This window comes from Oncorhynchus mykiss, chromosome 7, assembly GCF_057628025.1.
Source record: "Oncorhynchus mykiss isolate SJ-2025 chromosome 7, ASM5762802v1, whole genome shotgun sequence".
In the NCBI taxonomy this organism is placed as follows: Eukaryota; Metazoa; Chordata; class Actinopteri; order Salmoniformes; family Salmonidae; genus Oncorhynchus; species Oncorhynchus mykiss.
In genome coordinates, this window is record NC_143028.1 from 11,246,827 (window position 1) to 11,267,754 (window position 20,928).

General features: G+C 42.8%; 1 protein-coding gene and 1 long non-coding RNA gene across 7 annotated transcripts; both read left to right on the plus strand.

Annotated features, from left to right (window-relative positions):
- The first annotated feature begins 7,033 nt into the window (after positions 1-7,033).
- On the plus strand, positions 7,034-15,170 carry LOC149982305 (uncharacterized). Of its 3 annotated transcripts, none has more exons than XR_016497087.1 (3): positions 7,034-7,200; positions 14,786-14,878; positions 14,969-15,170. It is a non-coding gene; the product is annotated as an uncharacterized LOC149982305 (long non-coding RNA). The 3 variants fall into 3 exon arrangements; XR_016497088.1 differs by having other exon boundaries at positions 7,083-7,620; XR_016497086.1 differs by having other exon boundaries at positions 7,146-7,928.
- A 95-nt stretch (positions 15,171-15,265) lies between these two features.
- On the plus strand, positions 15,266-18,513 carry LOC110528903 (kelch-like ECH-associated protein 1A). Of its 4 annotated transcripts, XR_016497084.1 has the most exons (7): positions 15,266-15,377; positions 15,510-15,553; positions 15,751-15,956; positions 16,183-16,315; positions 16,803-16,996; positions 17,080-17,256; positions 17,412-18,114. XR_016497084.1 is itself a non-coding variant. In XM_090240275.1 (4 exons), the coding sequence occupies exons 2-4, from the start codon at positions 15,545-15,547 to the stop codon at positions 17,123-17,125; spliced, it is 261 nt and encodes an 86-aa protein (XP_090096401.1). In that variant the 5' UTR covers positions 15,266-15,377; positions 15,510-15,544; the 3' UTR covers positions 17,126-17,250. The 4 variants fall into 4 exon arrangements, 2 of the variants coding, with proteins under 2 accessions (XP_090096401.1, XP_090096400.1); XM_090240275.1 differs by lacking the exons at positions 16,183-16,315; positions 16,803-16,996; positions 17,412-18,114 and having other exon boundaries at positions 17,080-17,250; XM_090240274.1 differs by lacking the exons at positions 16,183-16,315; positions 16,803-16,996; positions 17,412-18,114 and having other exon boundaries at positions 15,348-15,553; positions 17,080-17,250.
- Positions 18,514-20,928: the final 2,415 nt, after the last annotated feature.

Sequence of the window (20,928 nt, forward strand, 5' to 3'; positions counted from 1 at the left end):
TCCTGAAATAATGCATGACAGATGTATGTCAACCTCTTTCTTCTCCCTCTCTCTGTCTGTCTCTCTTATGGCAGGGCCTCCAAAACATGCCAATGTAACTTATGTTTCTCCCTCTCTGTCTCCCTACGTCTCTCTCTCAGCTTCTCTCCCTCTGTTCCCATCTGGACCCAATGTGTTGGTCTACTCTATGCCATCAACAATCAAAAAAAGCAAAACACTACATTGAGGAGACGGGGATCAAGGTTTTGTCTGTAAATCCCTCTGGTTTTATGGCCTGAATTACAAGTACATGTGAAGTGCATGTTTATTTGAACTAGCTGGGTTGGATAGATTGGATACTGGCTGGATACTGGCTTTCACCCGTAGGCTACTCCCTAACCCAATAATGTGGAGCTACAGTACGACTGAGGGGGCCTGCTGCTCCATTTCTATCCATTGGAGGGCAGTACCTACAAGCTTGTTCTGCATGTGTCAATGGCTGTATATTTAAGCAATAAGGCCAGAGGCGGTGTGGTGTATGGCCAACATACCACAGCTAAGGGTTGTTCTTACGCACGACGCAACGCAGAGTGCCTGGACGCAGCCCTTAGCCGTGGTATATTGGCCATACACCACAAACCCCCGAGGTGCCATATTGCTTAAATATACAGCCATTGACACATACAGAACAAGCTTGTAGGTACTGCCCTCCAATGGATAGAAATGGAGCAACAGTAAAAACAGTAAAAAATACATGTTTTGTCAAACCCGTGGTATACGGTCCGATAAACCACAGCTGTCAGCCAATCAGCATTCAGGGCTCGAACCACCCAGTTTATTACACTGCATATCATACTCAGTGTGGTCCTCTGTAGCTCAGTTGATAGAGCATGGCGTTGGCGCCATTCTACTCACGTTAGGCTGTCAACCATGTCCAATCACCATCTCCATGTCCATGTTCAAAGAGCCAATCAATGTATAGCTTCTCATTCTTTGGGAGAAGGACACAGCCTATAGCGTCGCACACCTATGGAGGGGTGCAAAAGATGGAGGAGTTATAGGTTGACATAGCCAACCCCCTGGGAAAAAAGAGCGGCATCCAGAGATTGAGACAGAACTGTAGCTAGCCAACCTTCTGAAATATCAACTTTTCATACCACAATGCAAGATTAAAAACATGAATGATACTGCAATTGTGATATTGATCAGAGCCAACTTGTTTTCCAACTGTATCATTTATGTAGCAACTGCAGACTTGTGGCTATCAATAGCTGCTGCGAAGCTTAGATGCCTGGCAAGCTAACTAGCCTGCATGATAACGTTAATGGTGACGTTTCAGTAAAGTTACAGTACAGTTGCTCTAGCATAGGTAAGAGAACTGTCAAAGTTTTTGAGATCTAAAATATAATGCAATCTGCTAACATTACCAAGGTTAAGTTATTGCCCATTTTAGTAAATGCTATTCAGCTAGCTAATTTCGTTAACTATCTAGCTAACATTTACTATCTATCATTAGACAAGATTTTACATCACATGTTAATGATTTGGATTCATTTTGATGTGATTTTTATAGTTTTTCACAGTTTCCTTACCATAAAGGTTTCATACATTGAATTCAGAGGCTACATATCGGATAACTGTCATTTATATTCCATTCACCCAGTTCAATGTAACGGCAATAGGTTTAGGCTACTACATGATTCTCAAATTTTCCCAATTACCCATCGTGAGGTTGTTACAACCTAGCCTATGAATGAAAGTTTACAAAGTAGGTGCACAGGTCGAGAGAAAATTTTGAGGTGACAGATAGTAACACATTCAATAGCGCCTTGCACACCATTTCCTGCATCTAGCTGATCTTGTGTGTAATCATTAGTCCAACATTTGCAAACGAGAGTTTCTATTGGACAAATTCTGGTATGTTTACGAATACACCCCTGATCACACGTAAACACGGCTGACTTTCATAACAGCCACGTTGTATTCCTTCTTGCATATATGCCCTCCCCTCCTCTCACCTTTTCCATTTGCTTGTGGACTTCAATGCACAACACATCAGCTGTATGTGACCAAGCCAAACCATATCAACACCACTATACCCATCTGTCATGACTATCCTGTAGGGATCCAAATAGGTCAGATCAGCTTTGCAATAAATAACTTCAGCCAGACCCCCTCTCACCCGCAGAGGGGGGAGAAGGGAGCTGGTGGGGGGTTGACAGTTCACACTCTGTTGTAAATCAAGGATTAGAACATTCAGCTATCTCCTTCTCCAAATTCACACAGGAATATGCCTTTGTTTCACAGACATTTTCCCGCCAAAACTCTAACATGTTCTAAAGCAAATACTGGAACAATTTTCCTAATATAGAATGTGATTTTTTCTTGTTGTTGCATTAAAATGTTATAAAGAAAATACTGTAATTTGAAAAGTACAGTGGGGAGAACAAGTATGTGATACACTGCCGATTTTGCAGGTTTTCCAACTTACAAAGCATGTAGAGGTCTGTAATTTTTATCATAGGTACTTCAACTGTGAGAGACGGAATCTAAAACAAAAATCACATTGTATGATTTTTAAGTATTTAATTAGCATTTTATTGCATGACATAAGTATTTGATACATCAGAAAAGCAGAACTTTATATTTGGTACAGAAACCTTTGTTTGCAATTACAGAGATCATACATTTCCTGTAGTTCTTGACCAGGTTTGCACACACTGCAGCAGGGATTTTGGCCCACTCCTCCATACAGACCTTCTCCAGATCCTTCAGGTTTCGGGGCTGTCACTGGGCAACACAGACTTTCAGCTCCCTCCAAAGATTTTCTATTGGGTTCAGGTCTGGAGACTGGCTAGGCCACTCCAGGACCTTGAGATGCTTCTTACGGAGCCACTCCTTAGTTGCCCTGGCAGTGTGTTTCGGGTCATTGTCATGCTGGAAGACCCAGCCACGACCCATTTTCAATGCTCTTACTGAGGGAAGGAGGTTGTTGGCCAAGATCTCGCGATACATGGCCCCATCCATCCTCCCCTCAATACGGTGCAGTCATCCTGTCCCCTTTGCAGAAAAGCACCCCCAAAGAATGATGTTTCCACCTCCATGCTTCACGGTTGGGATGGTGTTCTTGGGGTTGTACTCATCCTTCTTCTTCCTCCAAACACGGCGAGTGGAGTTTAGACCAAAAAGCTCTATTTTTGTCTCATCAGACCACATGACCTTCTCCCATTCCTCCTCTGGATCATCCAGATGGTCATTGGCAAACTTCAGACGGGCCTGGACATGCGCTGGCTTGAGCAGGGGGACCTTGTGTGCGCTGCAGGATTTTAATCCATGAAGGCGTAGTGTGTTACTAATTGTTTTCTTTGAGATTGTGGTCCCAGCTCTCTTCAGGTCGTTGACCAGGTCCTGCCGTGTAGTTCTGGGCTGATCCCTCACCTTTCTCATGATCATTGATGCCCTATGAGGTGAGATCTTGCATGGAGCCCCAGACCGAGGGTGATTGACCGTCATCTTGAACTTCTTCCATTTTCTAATAATTGCGCCAACAGTTGTTGCCTTCTCACCAAGTCTCTGTCCCTCTCTCTCTCTCTCTCTCTCCCTTTTGTCTTTTGTAACAAACCACCATGTTGTGTCAGTCCACTAGGGACCTGTTTCTAATGTATTAAGTGTGTATGCTTATCCTGTGTTAACATTTAGTTAGCTAGTAAATAAATAATTCAACCAATTTGTGTAGTTCTGAATCATATGTAAGGCTCTGTTTTTTGTAGATGCAGGAGGTTTCGACTGTTCAGAATTATGATATGATACGAGGTTAGGATTAATAAATTGACTGTTTATGGATGTAATAGGTTAAGACCTTAGGAGTTTAATTCGGGAGATGGTAACTCTTTAATGAACCACTCTCGTGGTGCCCCAAATCCTAATGAGTTAATTGTTACATGATTAATTTAATCGGGTAACAATTAAACATAGTTAGTTGATTAGATAAATAACAGTCATCAGATTAATGAAAGTAAAGTCACGACACTGCCTACATCATTGTCAAAATTTTACATCATAGTCAACATAGCTGATAGAACTAACACACTAGTAAACCCCCTACAATCATTCAGTAAAGTTTGTCTACAGTTAGTAAGCAGTTTAGCCCTTACACCGGTGGGCCCTGGTGGCAATAAATAAGTAAAACCAAAAGCTTACCTTGACTTGGAAGAGTTCCAGTGTTGTGTTGGATAGTCATAGCCAGCTAGCTAACATAGCATCCCACTGTTTGAGCAGGGTGTTTGAGTTGGCTAAACTAGCTAGCTGCATGTCCTAGCTAAGTAAGTGAAATTGAAAGTGAAAAAAAATACTCTCTCTCTTGCTTCTCCTTCATTTTGGAATAAATTAATTTGTTAAAAAACTGTTCAACTATTGTCTTTCTCTCTATTTGAGTCAACTACTCACCACATTTTATGAACTGCAATGCTAGCTAGCTGTAGTTTCTGCTTTCAGTAATATATTAATTCTCTGATCCTTTGATTGGGTGGACAACATGTCAGTTAATTGCTGCAAGAGCTCTGATAGGTTGGAGGACATCCTCCGGAACTTGTCATAATTACTGTGTAAGTCTATGAATGGGGGTGAGAACCACGAGCCTCCTAGGCTTTGCAATGAAGTTAACGTACCCAGAAGAGGACGGAAGCCAGCAGTCCTCTGGCTACACCACGGTGCTACCCTACAGAGTGCTGTTGAGGCTACTGTAGACCTTCATTGCAAAACAGTGTGTTTTAATAAATTATTTGGTGACATGTGAATATATTTAGTATAGTTTGATCTAAAAATTATAACTTTAAAAATATATATTTTTTAAATAAAATTCACTGAGGAGGATGGTCCTCCCCTTCCTCCTCTGAGTAGCATCCACTGATGTAAACAACTTACAGTACGCATATCCTTTGGTAACATTACAGTAGTATTCACTTTCAATGGGGGGAGCTTTCAGAGTTAGTGCCACCTGATTTTCTTCAGACTTTTTTTTAGCTAGGTTTGCTATGTATTGCTTATTGTTCTTGTGGTAGTGTAATACATTTGTCCTGTTGGTTTCAGATGTCTTAAAAAAGACCCATAAGGAAGTGGATGTCCCTCTTGGGGACATTTGCCACCACAGGGATTTGGCAAGCCAATGTGGGCAGCAACAGGCCAGCCCCGATGCAGAATAGGTAGTATGACCTCAAATCAAATCAAATGTTATTGGTTACATACACATATTTAGCAGATGTTTTTGCGGGTGTAGCAAAATGTTTGTGTTCCGAGCTCCAACAGTGCAGTAGTATCTAAACATTCACAACAATACACAAATCTAAAAGTAAAAGAATGGAATTAAGAAATACATAATTAGGATAAGCAATGTTGGAGTGGCATTGACTAAAATACAGTAGAAAACAATACAGTATATACATATGAGATGACTAAAGCAGTGTGTAAACATCATTAAAGTGACTAGTGTTCCATTATTAAAGTCACTGGTGATTCCATATCTATGTACATAGGGCAGCAGCCTCTAAGGTGCAGGGTTGAGTAACCGGGTGGTACCGGCTAGTGATGGCTACTTAACAGTCTGATGGCCTTGAGATAGAAGCTGTTTTTCAGTCTCTCGGTCCCAGCTTTGATGCACCTGTACTGACCTCGCCTTCTGGATGATAGAGGGGTGATGTTTGATGTCCTTGATGATCTTTTTGGCCTTCCAGTGACATCGGGGGATGTAGGTGTCCTGGCTGGTCAATGAACAGCATTCTGATGTAGGTATTCTTCTTGTCCAGATGGGATAAGGCAGTGTGCAGTGCGATGGTGATTGCATTGTCTGTGGATCTATTGGGGAGGTAAGCAAATTGAAGTGGGTCTAGGGTATCAGGTAAGGTAGAGGTGATATGATCCTTAACTAGCCTCTCAAAGCACTTCATGATGACAGAATGGGCCAGCATCCCTGTGGAATGCTTTTGACACCTAGAGTCCATGCCCCAATGAATTTAGACTGTTCTCAGGGCAAAAGGGGGTGCAACTCAATTTTAGGAAGGTGTTCCTATAATGTTTTGTACACTCTGTGTATGTGGCTCTCAGAAGAAATGGTCATTCTTCCCACTGGGCACACACTGGTTGAATCAACGTTGTTTCCATGTGGAAACAACGTGGGATAGACGTTGATTCAACCAGTGTGTGCCCAGTGGGGAAAATGACTATTTCTTCTGAGAGCCACATACAGAGTGTACAAAACATTAGGAACACCTTCCTAATATTGCGTTGCACAGCCTTGAAGTGACGTCTGTGCCCAGTGGGATGTGATGAATTTATAATTATATAATGTAATATGCAGTCCACAAGAAACCTCAACAGATATCTGATAATTGAAGATACTAACTCATAAAACGATGTAACGGGAGGATAGTAATAATAAGCCAACCTCATTAGAACAACACTTCTATATGTTATGATTATATTACCATAAACCGTCCATCAACTCAGGTGATCTTAAATAGGTGATTAGAAATATTATTTATTGGCCCGAGGCGGGATTCGACCTACATTTTGAACATACTATTGTTCCCCAGTTTTGGTGCTTGCTATGCCAGGATAGTGGGTTTGAGTCCCGGGACCACTCATTCCTAAAATGAATGCAAGCACATATTTGAAGTAAGTTGCTTTGGACAAAAGTGTCTGCATTTATTATTTTGATTAAATGTTTTATTATATTACCTTGTGTAGGAAGAGATACCTGCTGGTGTCACTCTCCCATTCATTAAAAAAAAAAGGTGATTTACTTTGTACAGAAACACACCATGTCGAAAGTAGAGACTAACAAACTTAAGTTAGAAATGGGGAAGGGATATTATAAATAGAGTAGGAATTGCCGTCAACTGTCCGATCCTTTCATGTAAGATGAAGGAAATGAGACGAGGAGACAAAGACTACGAAATAAATCCTCTCCGGATGGATTGAGATGCAGACATACTGCTGTACTACGTTGAGAATGTGGCTGTAATCCTTAGGGATGGTGATCATGGTGTTCCATTAAACCGGTCCGTCAGATGCCTCCACGTCAGAACCCAGCACTTTCTGATGATACTGTTCCGTCAAACTACTTTTCCCCATATCCACATAGCAATTTGTACACAGTTTCTTTGTTCATTAACTGCTGACCCTGCACAACACACACTTCGTGATCTAGTTGACTTTCAATATGAGGTACTGCATGTTTAATTGAATAGGCCTAGAGCACAATATTTATTTATGACTCAAATAAACTGTTTAGGACCTTAGAATTTGGGCGTTTATTTGTTTTGAGCGTATAAATGTCTGATGTCATAGATAGTCTGCCAGCCACGCTAAACTGCGCTGGGTTGGCGTATCTTGCGTTATTATCGTCGGGTAATCGGGTTCATTTCTTGGGATGTTGTTATTGTTGTTTTGTGCGTACTTGCCGGGCGTCAGTAATGAAGTTGTGCTGCTGGGCTATGCTGCTATGAAGTTGAAGTTGCTAAATCGTGGTGATGTAGAAATCGCGTAGCGCGCATATAATGCATCTACTGTGATGTGAATGGCTCACGTCAATGCGAAGCGCGCAGCGTTTAGGCGCACACAGCACAGGAGCCAGCTTCAAACGAGGTATTGTTCATCTGAATGTGTTTTTGCCCCCAGTGTATCCAAAAATATCACTCGTTTTATTCCATAGGTGCGATGTAATTTAAGTGAAGTGGCAAGTTGTGTTTTTGTGCCGACATAAGGCCTATGCGGTTGCGTCATCAAAGGACAACTGCGTCGGCAGTTTGACAGCCTGATTTCCATACTGACAGTCAGTGAGCCGAATGTGTCGTAGCCACATTGTTTTCTGTGTAACCGCGGAAAGAACACTAGATGGAAACTACTATTTTGGAATAAATCCCTGTAGCCTAAAATATAATATAGCAGGGGAGGTGAGTATCTACTGATTTGAGCAGATGGGCTAGGCTATATCAGTGTGTGTAATATTTTACCTTTGACATGTCCAATTGTTGTTGAATGCACTGCAGTCTAAAAGTCTGAAAACTGATTAAGAAGCAGATGAGCGCCACATATGACTAACTCCCGCTCATATATCTCAATCTAAACTTGCCTGGAAACCTGACGTTGAATTGCATTGCAATAATGGTTGATTTGAAGAAGTTTAAGCTGCCTATCAATCGTTGTTTTTGCCACCAGTGGACAGCCAGTGAAAATGAGCTCTAGCAACAGCTGCATAGTGTGTATTCAGGGCCTGATTAATGCAGGTGCTTACAGGGGCTGAAGCATCGTTGTTCAAGCCCGTAGGGGGCCCTTGAAGCCGATAAAAATGGAGATAAAGTTATTCGTTTGAGAGCTAAGTCTATATAAGCATTCTGATAAGTATAAATCACTACAATCTCAAGGGAATACGTTTATCACTAACAGGAATATAGCTGATTTATGGAGTGAGTCATGATTATGAATGAACATAAACAAGGTAAAGATATTGATTTTGCATCTTGTCATTAGCATTATTAATACACTCTTGAGTTGTTTCAGATTATGTGCACCTTATCAGTTGTTCCAGTGAATAGAGTTTAACACTTCCCCTGCATAGGAAGTTGTCACAACTGGGTTCAGTAACTTTGTTCATCTTTCGGGCCTATGGTTTGATATATTGTGTAATCGTTTGACTTGTATGTTGACTTTTATGTTATTTGTAGTCATATGTCTGCCAGATACCTTATGACAGTGTAAAATAGTGACACACACACAATCCTATTCTATACGTGTTGTAGTGAGTCCCCTGTCTGTCAGAATCACCATCTTATTAGTCATAGTGTGTGTGTGTGTGTGTGTGTACACTGTACTGTACTTGCACACATCCTGTTATGAAATAATTCAACATTTTTCTAAAATCCAATTGAACTGAAGTAAAACAGTTGTTTTGATCCCACTGGCAAAACAAATGTCAGAACTGCTTCGTTGGCAGTTAATGTTTTAATTTGCAGACCATGTTTGGTTGCTCAGCATGTAACCTCTAGCCTGAAATGATTTAATTGACATGGATAATGGTGTCAAGCAGCATTGCTTGAAGACTGTAGTGTCATGCTATGACATAGCAAATACCATTGTAAATGCCTCTAGTCAGGTTGTTAAATGAGGAAGTGGATGAGCTGAGGAGAGGAAGCCATTTCAAAGTATTGAGATGCAACCCTCAGTGATAGAACAGCACGGTGTGTTCTCGTCGGTTCTGTTACATGTGGACACACCCACTGTTGATTCTGTTAATGGTTAACTTTTGGCTACTGTCACAGTCACTGAATAGTGTGTGCTGCAAAACCGCATCTTAGTTTCAACTAGTATTTGTTTACATTGTAGAGCATGTACAGTACTAGTCAAAAGTTTGGACACACCTACCCATTCCAGGGTTTTTCTTTACTTTGACTATTTTCTACGTTGAAGAATAATAGTGAAGACATCAAAACAATGAAATATGACACAGTATGGAATCATGTAGTAACCAAAAAAGTGTTAAACAAATCAAAATATATTTGAGATTCTTCAAAATAGCCACCGTTTGCCTTCATGACAGCTCTGCACACTCTTGGCATTTTCTCAACCAGCTTCATGGGGTAGTCACTTGGAATGAATTTCAATTAACAATTGTGCCTTGCTAAAAGTTAATTTGTGGAATTTCTTTCCTTCCTAATGCGTTTGAGCCAATCAGTTGTGTGACAATCTAGGGGTGGTATACAGAAGATGGCCCTATTTGGTAAAAGATCAAGTCCATATTATGGCAAGAACAGTTCAAAACAGCAAAGAGAAACGACAGTCCATCATTACTTTAAGACCTAAAGGTCAGTCAATCTGGGAAATTTCAGGAACTTTTAAAGTTTCTTCAAGTGCAGTCGCCACAACCATCAAGCGCTATGATGAAACTGGCTTTCATGAGAACCGCCACGGGAAAGGAAGACCCAGAGTTACCTCTGCTGCAGAGGATAAGTTCATTAGAGTTAACTGCGCCTTAGATTGCAGCCCAAATAAATGCTTGACAGAGTTCAAGTAACAGACACAGATCATCAACTATTCAGAAGAGACTGCGTGAATCAGGCCTTCATGGTTGAATTGCTGCAAGGAAACCACTACTAAAGGACACCAGAAAGAAGAAAAGACTTGCTTGGGCCAAGAAACAAAAGCAATGGACATTAGACCGGTGGAAATCTGTGCTTAGGTCTGATGAGTCCAAATTTGAGATTTTTGGTTCCAACCGCCGTGTCTTTGTGAGATGCGGAGTAGGTGAACGGATGATCTCCACATGTGTGGTTCCCATCGTGAAGCATGGAGGAGGAGGTGTGATGGGGTGGGGGTGCTTTGCTGGTGACACTGTCTGTGATTTATTTTGAATTCAAGGCATACTTAATCAGCATGGCTACCACAGCATTCTGCAGCGAATCCGCCATCCCATCTGGTTTGCACTTAGTCCCACTATCATTTGTTTTTCAACGGGACAATGACCCAACACACCTCCAGGCTGTGTAAGGGCTATTTGACCAAGAAGGACAGTGATTTAGTGCTGCATCAGATGACCTGGCCTCCACAATCACCCAACCTCAACCCAATTGAGATGGTTTAGGATGAGTTGGATCGCAGAGTGAAGGAAAAGCAGCCAACATGTGCTCACCATATGTGAGAACTCCTTTAAGACTGTTGGAAAAGCATTCCTCATGAAGCTGGTTGAGACAATGCCAATAGTGTGCAAAGCTGTCATCAAAGGGTGGCTACTTTTGATTCCATACGTGTTATTTCATAGTTTTATCTCTTCACTGTTATTCTACAATGTATAAAATAGTCAAAATAAAGAAAAACCCTTGAAAGATTAAGTGTGTCCAAACTTTGGACTGGTACTGTAAGTCAGCAGTGTAACTTTGTTTCAGTAGTTCTGCAGATTTTTCACACTGTCTGCTGTGGACTGTATGCTTATTTGCTGTGACGACAGGGTTAGTTTTGGTGTGTAAAACCCCTTAAGCCAGATCAGGAGTTCAGTACCAGGGAACACAGCTCAGGACAATGGACCTTTTTATAGGAGGTAGTGGAGGGTGGGTGGGTGGGGTGTGAAGGTCTTCTTCTCTCCCTCACTCCTGCTCTTTTTCTATCCCTTATCTCTCTCTTTTTGCCATTCACCACTCTTTCCTCCCCCCTTTCTCTCTCACTCCCCCTCTCTCTCCTGGCTGGTGGGTTTAGGTCTTATGACTTGTGATCAGGCTAGCTGTAGGGTGACACACGCACACACTACACTAGGCCTATATCATTTCTGGTATAATTGTTTGTCCTTGTCTATTTATAAACCTTATGGAAGTGAAACTATGCTTGAGGTCTCATATAGTTTACCCAATAGCAAATTATCATATTTATACTGAATGAAAATATAATCTCAACATGGAAAGTGTTGGTTCCATCTTTCATGAGCTGCATAAAAGATCCCAGAAATGTTCCATACGCACAAAAAGCTTATTTCGCTCATTTTTGCACAAATTTGTTTACATCCCTGTTAGTGAGCATTTCTCCTTTGCCAAGATAATCCATCCACCTGACAGGTGTGGCATATCAAGAAGCTGATTAAACGGCATAATTATTACACAGGTGCACCTTGTGCTGGGGACCATAAAAGGTCACTCTAAAATGTACAGTTTTGTCACAACACAATGCCACAGATGTCTCAAGTTTTGAGGGAGCATTCAATTGGCATGCTGACTGCAGGAATGTCCCCCAGAGCTCTCGTTTCAGAGAATTTGTCAGTACGTCCAACCAGCCTCACAACCTCAGACCAGGTGTAACCACGCCAGGCCAGGACCTCCACATCCGGCTTCTTCACCTGCAGGATCGTCTGAGACCAGCCACCCGCACAGCTGATGAAACTGTGGGCTTGCACAATCGAAGGACTTCTGCACAAACTGTCAGAAACCGTCTCTGTGAAGCTCATCTGCGTGCTCGTCTTCCTCACCAGGGTCTTGACCTTACTGCAGTTTGGTGTCGAAACCGACTTCAGTGGGAAAATGCTCACCTTCGATGGCCACTGGCACGCTGGAGAAGTGTGCTCTTCACGAATGAATCCCGGTTTCAATTTTACCAGGCAGATGGTGTTGTGTGAGCGGTTTGCTGTAGTCAACGTTGTGAAGAGAGGCTCATTGTCGTGCCATTCATCTGCCACCATCACCTCATGTTTCAGCATGATAATGCACAGCCCCATTTCGAAAGGATCTGTACACAATTCCTGGAAGCTGAAAATGTCCCATTTCTTCCGTGGCCTGCATACTGACGAGACATGTCACCCATTGAGGATGTTTGGGATCCTCTGTATTGATGTGTATGACTGCTTGTTCCAGTTCCCGCCAGTATCCAGCAACTTCGCACAGCCGTTGAAGAGGAGTGGGACTACAGGCCAAAATCAACAGGCTGATGAACTCTATGTGAAGGAGATGTGTCACGCTGCATGAGGCAAATGGTGGTCACACCAGATATTGACTGGTTTTCTGATCCACGACCCCAAGCTATTTTTTTTAAAGGAATCTGTGACCAACAGATGCATATCTGTATACCCAGTCATGTGAAATCCATAGATTAGAGCATGATTCATTTATTTCAATTGACTGATTTTCTTAAATGTAACTCAGTAAAATCGTAGAAATTGTTGTATGCTGCATTTAAAACAAAAATATATAAAAAAATAAATATATATATATATATATATTATTTTTTAAATTTTACGCCTTTTTCTCCCCAAATGGAGGGGTACATGGCTGTTCTTGGTTAATCAGTCCATTGATTAGTCCATTGATTGGTTATTCAGGACTTTGATTTGTAATAACAGACACTGTGTGGGAAAACCCACACTCCTGAACGTTTAGTAATATTGCTAAGTATCACTCGTTGAGTGACTATGCACTGTCACAATCATTCAGCGAGGATTAATCAGGTGCAGAATTTGACTTGGGGGATTCAGGGAAAAACAATGCTTAGTCCATTGATTGGTTAATCAGTCCCTAAGACAGACAAACGTCTTCTTCACAACAATTGAACCTGCTCTCCTTGAAGTTCTTGATGATCCGATAAATGGTTGATTTAGGTGCAATCTTACTAGCAGCAATATCCTTGCCTGTGAAGCCCTTTTTGTGCAAAGCAATTATGACGGCACGTGTTTCCTTGCAGGTAACCATGGTTGACAGAGGAAGAACAATGATTCCAAGCACCACCCTCCTTTTGAAGCTTCCAGTCTGTTATTCAAACTCAATCAGCATGACAGAGTGATCTCCAGCCTTGTCCTCGTCAACACTCGCACCTGTGTTAACGAGAGAATCACTGACATGATGTCAGCTGGACCTTTTGTGGCAGGGTTGAAATGCAGTGGAAATTTTTTTTGCGATTCAGTTCATTTGCATGGCAAAGAGGGACTTTGCAATTCATCTGATCACTCTTCATAACATTCTGATAATTCTGACTAAATCTACAGAATAAAGTCGGCAGTTAAAATCAAGGAACGGTTGTGCTTGTGGTTACTGGAGGGAGCTACAGATTGAGAGAGGCTGGACTGAGGGCTTGTAGACCTGTTGTAAGGCAGGTCCTCACCAGACCTCACCGGCAAAAATGACGTGGTCCTTGCCAATGACAAGCATACCCATAACATGATGATGATGAAGCCACCACCATGCATGAAAATATTGAGAGTGGCTCTCAGTGATGGTTTTGCCCCAAACATAACGCTTTGTATTTAGGACTTGCTTTGTTGCAAACAGGATGCATGTTTTGGAATATTTTTTTTTTCTGTACAGGGTTCCCATTTTCACTCTGTCATTTAGGTTACTATTGTGGAGTAAATATAATGCTGTTGATCCATCCTCAGTTTTCTCATATCACAGCCTATCACTCTAACTGTTAAAAATCACCATTTGTGTCATGGTGAAACCCCTGAGCAATTTCCTTCCTTTCTGGCAACTGAGTTAGGAAGGACGTGTGTATCTTTGTAGTGATTGGGTGTATTGATACACCATCCAAAGCCTAATTAATTACTTCACCATGCTCAAAGTGATATTCAGCACCTGCTTTTTTATTTTTACCCATCTACCAATCGGTGCCCTTTGCGAGCATTAAAACCCTGTCTGGTCTTTGGTTGAATCTGTGCTTAAAATTACCCATTCGATTGAGGGACTTTACAATTATCTGTATGTGTGGGGTTCAGGGATGAGGTAGTCATTCAATCATGTTAAACACTATTGATCACAGAGTGAGTCCATGCAAATTGTTATGTGACTTGTTAAGCACCGTAACACACAAGTTTGCCATAAGGAAGGGGTTGATTACTTAATGACTCAAGACATTTCAGCTTTTCATTTTTAAAATTAATTTTAACTACAGCTGCCATGCCCCAGACAGACAGAACACCCTCCACTCTCCTCCTGAGTCCATGTTCCAGACAGACAGAACAACAACACCAGCAGAACAACAGTACCCCTCATTCTGAAACGATACCTGTTCCTATATGATACACTTTGTGAGGCTCAGACCCCTGACTCATATACACACATCTCAGTTAAGCAGTACGTGTACAAGAGACACGTACCAACCTTGACTTTTCATGACGTTTTATCAATGTTGTATAAGACCATGAGAGGTCCAACTGTTTGGGTTCCCTGACGTCACCTGTTCCTTATAGACAAAAACAGTGCGCTTAGTCGGACATAGAATTGCTTTGACAGACTGTGTGTGTGAGCATGTGACGCGTGTTGACTGTGTGTCTTTGTCCCTACCCCAGGTAACCAAAGAGGAGGAGTTCTTCAGTCTGTCTCACTGTCAGCTGTTGGAGCTCATCAGCCAGGACAGCCTCAAGGTGCTCTGTGAGTCAGAGGTATGGATTTGATTTATATTCTATATCCATGGTTTATCCTGAGGTGTATATATACTTCACTTATATGCATATTTCTATGTGAAAATCAAGATAACCGCCTGCCAAAGTGTGATCATGAGCCCCTTGATGTCAGGTGTACAAGGCTTGTACAGACTGGGTGCGATGAGATGTGGAGAGCAGAGCTCCGTATCTCCACGCCCTCCTCAATGCTCTCCACGTCTACGCTCTGCCTCCCAAGTTCATCAAGATACAGCTCCAGTCCTGCCCCATCCTCAGCAAGGCAAGTCTCTATGTCGTCTATTCATCTATGACTGGCTGCTGGGATTGATTGATAGATTGAGGAATCCCAAATTCGATCATTTTTCTATTTTCATGTTCCTTCATTCCAGGCCAACTCCTGTAGAGACTTCCTGTCGAGGATATTCCAGGAAATGGCGTTGAGGAAGCCCCTCCCCCCTGCGCCTCACCGTGGAACACAGCTTATCTACGTAGCCGGAGGGTAGTCTACAAACATATGATGGGATGAAGATACGATACAATGAGATAATTGGATGATATGATATCATACGAGTATGACAATATAATCCTGATATGGTTATGTACTGTCTGATCCTCCTGTGTTCCATCCCAGGTATCGGCAGCACTCTCTGTCTTCTATGGAGGCCTATGACCCTGGTAGGAACATCTGGCTGAAGCTAGCTGACATGGGCTCTCCCTGCAGTGGCCTGGGCTCCTGTGTGCTGTTTGGCCTGCTCCACACACCTTGCTTTTTACGAACGCACGCACACACATTGCTTTTTACAGCCTTGTAGGTCTATCTAATATATCTCTCACTCTCACTCTCACACTCACTCACTCATATATATCCTCAGGTGGGAGGCAGGAACCTGTCCCTACAGAACAACAGTGAGTCCAGTTCCCTGTGCTGCTACAAACCCATGACCAATCAGTGGAGTCAGCACGCCTCCCTCAACACCCCCAGGAACAGGGTGGGGGTGGACGGGAGCATTTACGCCGTGGGGGGGTCCCAGGGGTCCACACATCATAACACTGAGGAGAGGTGGAAGAGAGAGAAAAAGTGAGGAGAAGGGGGGGGGTAGAGGAGAAAAGACAGAAAGAGAGAGAGATGGTAGTGTAAATTCCCCAGATAATGTAGAAATTCCTGACTAATTAGTGTGACTGCCTTTGGGCCGGCTGTGTTGTTACCTACTTCCAAGGAATGTCAATCTGGTTGGGAATGCTTCACAACTCGCTGCTGAGCGGCTAACCGGTAGGGAATCATCTTCACCGGAATGTCGTTACAGGACCCATGGCTTTGGTCGAATACCTCAGAGATGTGTCCTTCCATCCATCCACCCTTGCCTCTCCTGTGCTCTGCTCTCCCACACAGCGTGTTACTAGACACTGCACAAAGCTGGTAGCTTTAGTTAATCCACTGTGAGTTACCTGGCTCCTATGCAATGAGTTAGTTATACTATCAAACTCACACTCTGATAGCTCCTACAGTCCCATGCACTCAGGTCATGATGATGAGCATTAAAGTTGCACTATGCAGAAATCGCTCCACCATTTCCTGAATGCAGGAATTCTAATAGTTCGCCTAATTTCAATTTATGTGACAAAACAAGCAGGTAGTGTAGAGAACCATTCTACTATCTAAACCGCTGTGAAATATATTTTACATAACCAAAAATATTGTATTTTCACTGTTTTGAAGCTGGTGCACAAAACTGAAACGTAAAAGATGCAAAAGCGAAACTTAAGAATAGGAAGCCTAGAAATACCGCACATAGAGCAGATCTACTGCTTCTTAGATTTGCTTTCTTTAACTGACATCTCTATGTGAATTTGGTCGGGAATGCCTAAAAAGTTACACATTGCAGCTTTAAGGCAACAATCGTCATAAATTCTCTCTCTCCGCCAGGTATGACCCAGAGGCGAACTGCTGGGTGTTTGTGAGCCCCGTGTCAGTAGCCCGTTTGGGGGCGGGGGTAGCAGGTCGTGGCGGTTCTCTGTACGTGGTGGGGGGAGGTTGTTGACGGCCAGAACCGCAGGAACACAGCAGAGAGGTTCCACACCGACTCCAACACCTGGCACCAACTGGCCCCCATGACCAATGTACGCAGCAGACTGTGTGTGTGTGTGTGTGTGTGTGTGTGTACACCTGTCAGTGTGTGGATAACGTTTCTCCCTCTGTGTAGGTGTGGTGTGTGTGGACTCGTACCTGTATGCAGTAGGAGGGTATGACGGTCATACCCAGCTCAGCTCCATGGAGAGGTACAGCGTAACCAGAGATGTGTGGGAGCCAATGGCCTCCATGCAGCACTGCCGCAGCGCTCACGGGGTCACCATCTACTAGGGACGCATCTTCGTACAGGGTGAGTCTGGAGAAACCTGCCATCTTTCTGGAGAGTTTGGCCAACTTTAGAACCAGATACCATGTTGCTCCTGCTGAGCCTTGGATTCACTCATCCTGTTTCCCTTACTCTCCTCCTCCCTCTCTTTCTCCATCCCTCCCTCCATGTGGTTTTAGCTCCTCAGGGTTTCTGTTCAGTGTTGAGAGTTACCTCCCTGACACCAGCCAGTGTTGAGAGTTACCTCCCTGACACCAGCCGCTGTTGAGAGTTACCTCCCTGACACCAGCCGCTGTTGAGAGTTAATCTCCCTGACACCAGCCGCTGTTGAGAGTTACCTCCCTGACACCAGCCGCTGTTGAGAGTTACCTCCCTGACACCAGCCGCTGTTGAGAGTTACCTCCCTGACACCAGCCGCTGTTGCTAGGACGCAGTGGAATGGCCATCACAGTAACAATGGAGCCCTGCCCCGGCAACCTGCCAGAGGAGGAAGAAGAAGAGGAAGTGACATAGAGTTAGAGCGAGGAGACATGACTCATCAGAACTCTTTTTATATCCGACTCAACATGGCGGCAGAGCAGGACTTGTTACAGTAGAATTAGAATGAGTAGAAAGGACAAAGCTCTTAGATCACTTTTATCCAAAGCCACAAAGTTTGCATTAATCAGGAATGTCTGTTCTGATCATTCTATGTGGAGTCAGTAGGAAGTGGACCAGGGGGAGGAAGTGACCTCACAATGACTTCAAAGTGACCTCACCATTATTAGGGTGCTACAAACAGAGTTAGGAATTAGAACACTAGAATGGACATGAACCTTCGTATGATGCCATTATAAGACACATTGTCTGAATCACTAAATGGGCTGTCACTCCCAAACAGAAGACGACTGCATTGGTCACAATTAATTTTTTAAGTGTATCAACTTAAATTTAAGGAACACCTAACTTTACCAGACTCACATGACTTATTTCAACAGCAGCAGCAATTACAAAGTCCAAGGGTACATCATGAGGTTAGAGTAACATCTTTCAGGTACAAAGACCCAACTGACTGGAATTATATACCTGTAGAAAAAACACAGTGAATTTAAGAGTCATTTTTCAAATGTTAAGAACAAACAGTTTATTTTTAACTCGCTAATAGAAACATCACCATGTGAAGATATTTGTATGTATATATTATATGTACTTTGTTTTATTAGTCGTTGGAGCAGAAGTTAATTCTGTTAATGCATGTTTTTTTTGTATGTAATAATATATATTTTGTTTTTATATTAGACAGTAGTTTCCATATTATTCTAAGTATTGTTTGTTTAGTTTTTTTCATTTGGACTCTTGAAAATGAGATGCACCATCTCAAGAGATTTCCTCCTGCAAAATGTCAAAGACATAAATAAGTGATGGGATAAAGGTCAGCCATTTTGGTCAGGGAGTTTGTCAACCATGGTTTGCCAGTGATCATTTCTTAATTCATTATTTGACACTATCTGCACTGTATGTGTGTTAGCCTGCCAGCTAGTTTTAGAGGTTTGATTCCATAAACGTTTTAAATGAACTGCCAATATGCCCACATTCCATTTAAACAACACAGTCCATCTCCAACCAGACACTGTCTGGAATCAGTTGATGATTGGACGTAGACAAGTTGTAAATACAACAAGTACTGATATTGCATCATATAATAGACCTCTCAGCTTTCCAAGAAAACAACAATGTAGACATTTATGGCCTGTTTACATTTTTTTTTTATTTTTTTATTTCACCTTTATTTAACCAGGTAGGCTAGTTGAGAACAAGTTCTCATTTGCAACTGCGACCTGGCCAAGATAAGGCATAGCAGTGTGAACAGACAACACAGAGTTACACATGGAGTAAACAATTAACAAGTCAATAACACAGTAGAAAAAAGGGGAGTCTATATATACATTGTGTGCAAAAGGCATGAGAAGGTAGGCAAATAATTACAATTATGCAGATTAACACTGGAGTGATAAATGATCAGATGGTTATGTAAAGGTAGAGATAGAGATATTGGTGTGCAAAAGAGCAGAAAAATAAATAAATAAAAACAGTATGGGGATGAGGTAGGTGAAAATGGGTGGGCTATTTACCAATAGAACATATATTTTAGAGACTATTAATATAGAGCGTTTGTATTAAACCCGTATTAAACTGTATTATAATTATATGACAATATTTTAGGTTGACAGTAATTCTATTAAATAATTTCTGATACATCACATGCCTTACTTACATTTTCCAGCATACATAAAAACAGGATTATGCCTTTACTACCATTCATTCCAATTAGACTGGTTTGGATGTCTCCCTGACCACAATGGCTGCCATTTTCACTCTATTCTGGAACTTTGAGGGTTTATGACAGCCCCTCTAGTAATTTAATGGAATCTATTTTGCTACAGAACTTCTCAGAGACTCTTCTAATTGACTGTGCAATCATGTCCCCTCTATCGACAACTCTGACCATAAATCTAGCAGTTTTTCACACGCAGTGTTTTAATAATCATAGTCCACCTTTATTATAGTTCACATACTGTTGTTTTTGTCCACATCATAGGAGGAGGCTCCAGAGAAGCTGAAATGAAGACCGCTCTCTCTCTGACCTCACATAGTGTGTGTCACAAATGGCACCCTATTCCCTTTATAGTGCCCTACTTTTGACCAGGGCCCACACGTATTAAAACTTGTGGTTCATTTCTCTTGCTGCGCTGCAGTAGAGCCTCGTCACTGTGGGAGCATGTTGGTTAACCACCACTAGGTGGAGGAAGACTACTACCAAAGACTAGAGGGATGAGAACACAACAGGGCACACAACAGAAAGCACATAACAACAGGACACATTCGAGTGTGTTGTTCATTCTGTATTCTAACCATGGTCATAGGACTGTTTAGTAGACGTCACAGCATTAGTCACCACTGGTTTACGTCAGACTACTGTTTACTTATCTCTCTCTGTGTGTGTGGGCCTGTACGACCCCTCCCCCTCTGTGCTAGCTGATGTTATCTCTGTGTGTGTTCAGTAGGAGTCTTTAGGGTCAGGCATATTCACATCCAAACCTCCAGGTCTCCAGTACTGCCAGGGCAGCGTTCACCTGCTGTCCCAGGTCTCACACCTGAGATCTGAATCAGTCCCCGATAAGAGGGGAAAGATGAGGACTAAAAGTTTGTATATTGGAAATGGAAGGAGCAGAGGGAGGAGGTAGACGGAGGAGGTGGAAGGAGCAAAGAGGGAGGAGGTGGAAGGAGCAGAGAGGGAGGAGGTGGAAGGAGCAGAGAGGGAGGAGGTGGAAGGAGCAGAGAGGGAGGAGGTGGAAGGAGCAGAGAGCGGGAGATGGAAGGAGCAGAGAGGGAGGAGGTGGAAGGAGCAGAGAGGGAGGAGGTGGAAGGAGCAGAGAGGGAGGAGGTGGAAGGAGCAGAGAGGGAGGAGGTGGAAGTAGCAGAGAGGGAGGAGGTGGAAGGAGCAGAGGAAGGAGGTGGAAGGAGCAGAGGGAGGAGGTAAAAGGAGCAGAGAGCAGGTGAATGGAGAAGAGGGGAAGGAGGTGAGTGGAGAAGAGGGGAGGGAGGTGAGTGGAGAAGAGGGGAGGGAGGTGAATGGAGAAGAGGGGAGGGGGGTGAATGGAGAAGAGGGGAGGGAGGTGGAAGGCGCAGAAATGGAGGTGGCAGGAGGGGAGGAGA

Excerpts from the sequence above, each read along its gene's own strand:
- LOC110528903 (XM_090240274.1), top strand. The coding sequence starts at position 15,470 with ATGGTTATGTACTGTCTGATCCTCCTGTGTTCCATCCCAGGTATCGGC. Across the intron at positions 15,554-15,750 it reads TATGGAGGCCTATGACCCTG|GTGGGAGGCAGGAACCTGTC; the intron begins GTAGGAACATCT and ends ATATATCCTCAG. Across the intron at positions 15,957-17,079 it reads AGGTGGAAGAGAGAGAAAAA|GTGTGGTGTGTGTGGACTCG; the intron begins GTGAGGAGAAGG and ends CCCTCTGTGTAG.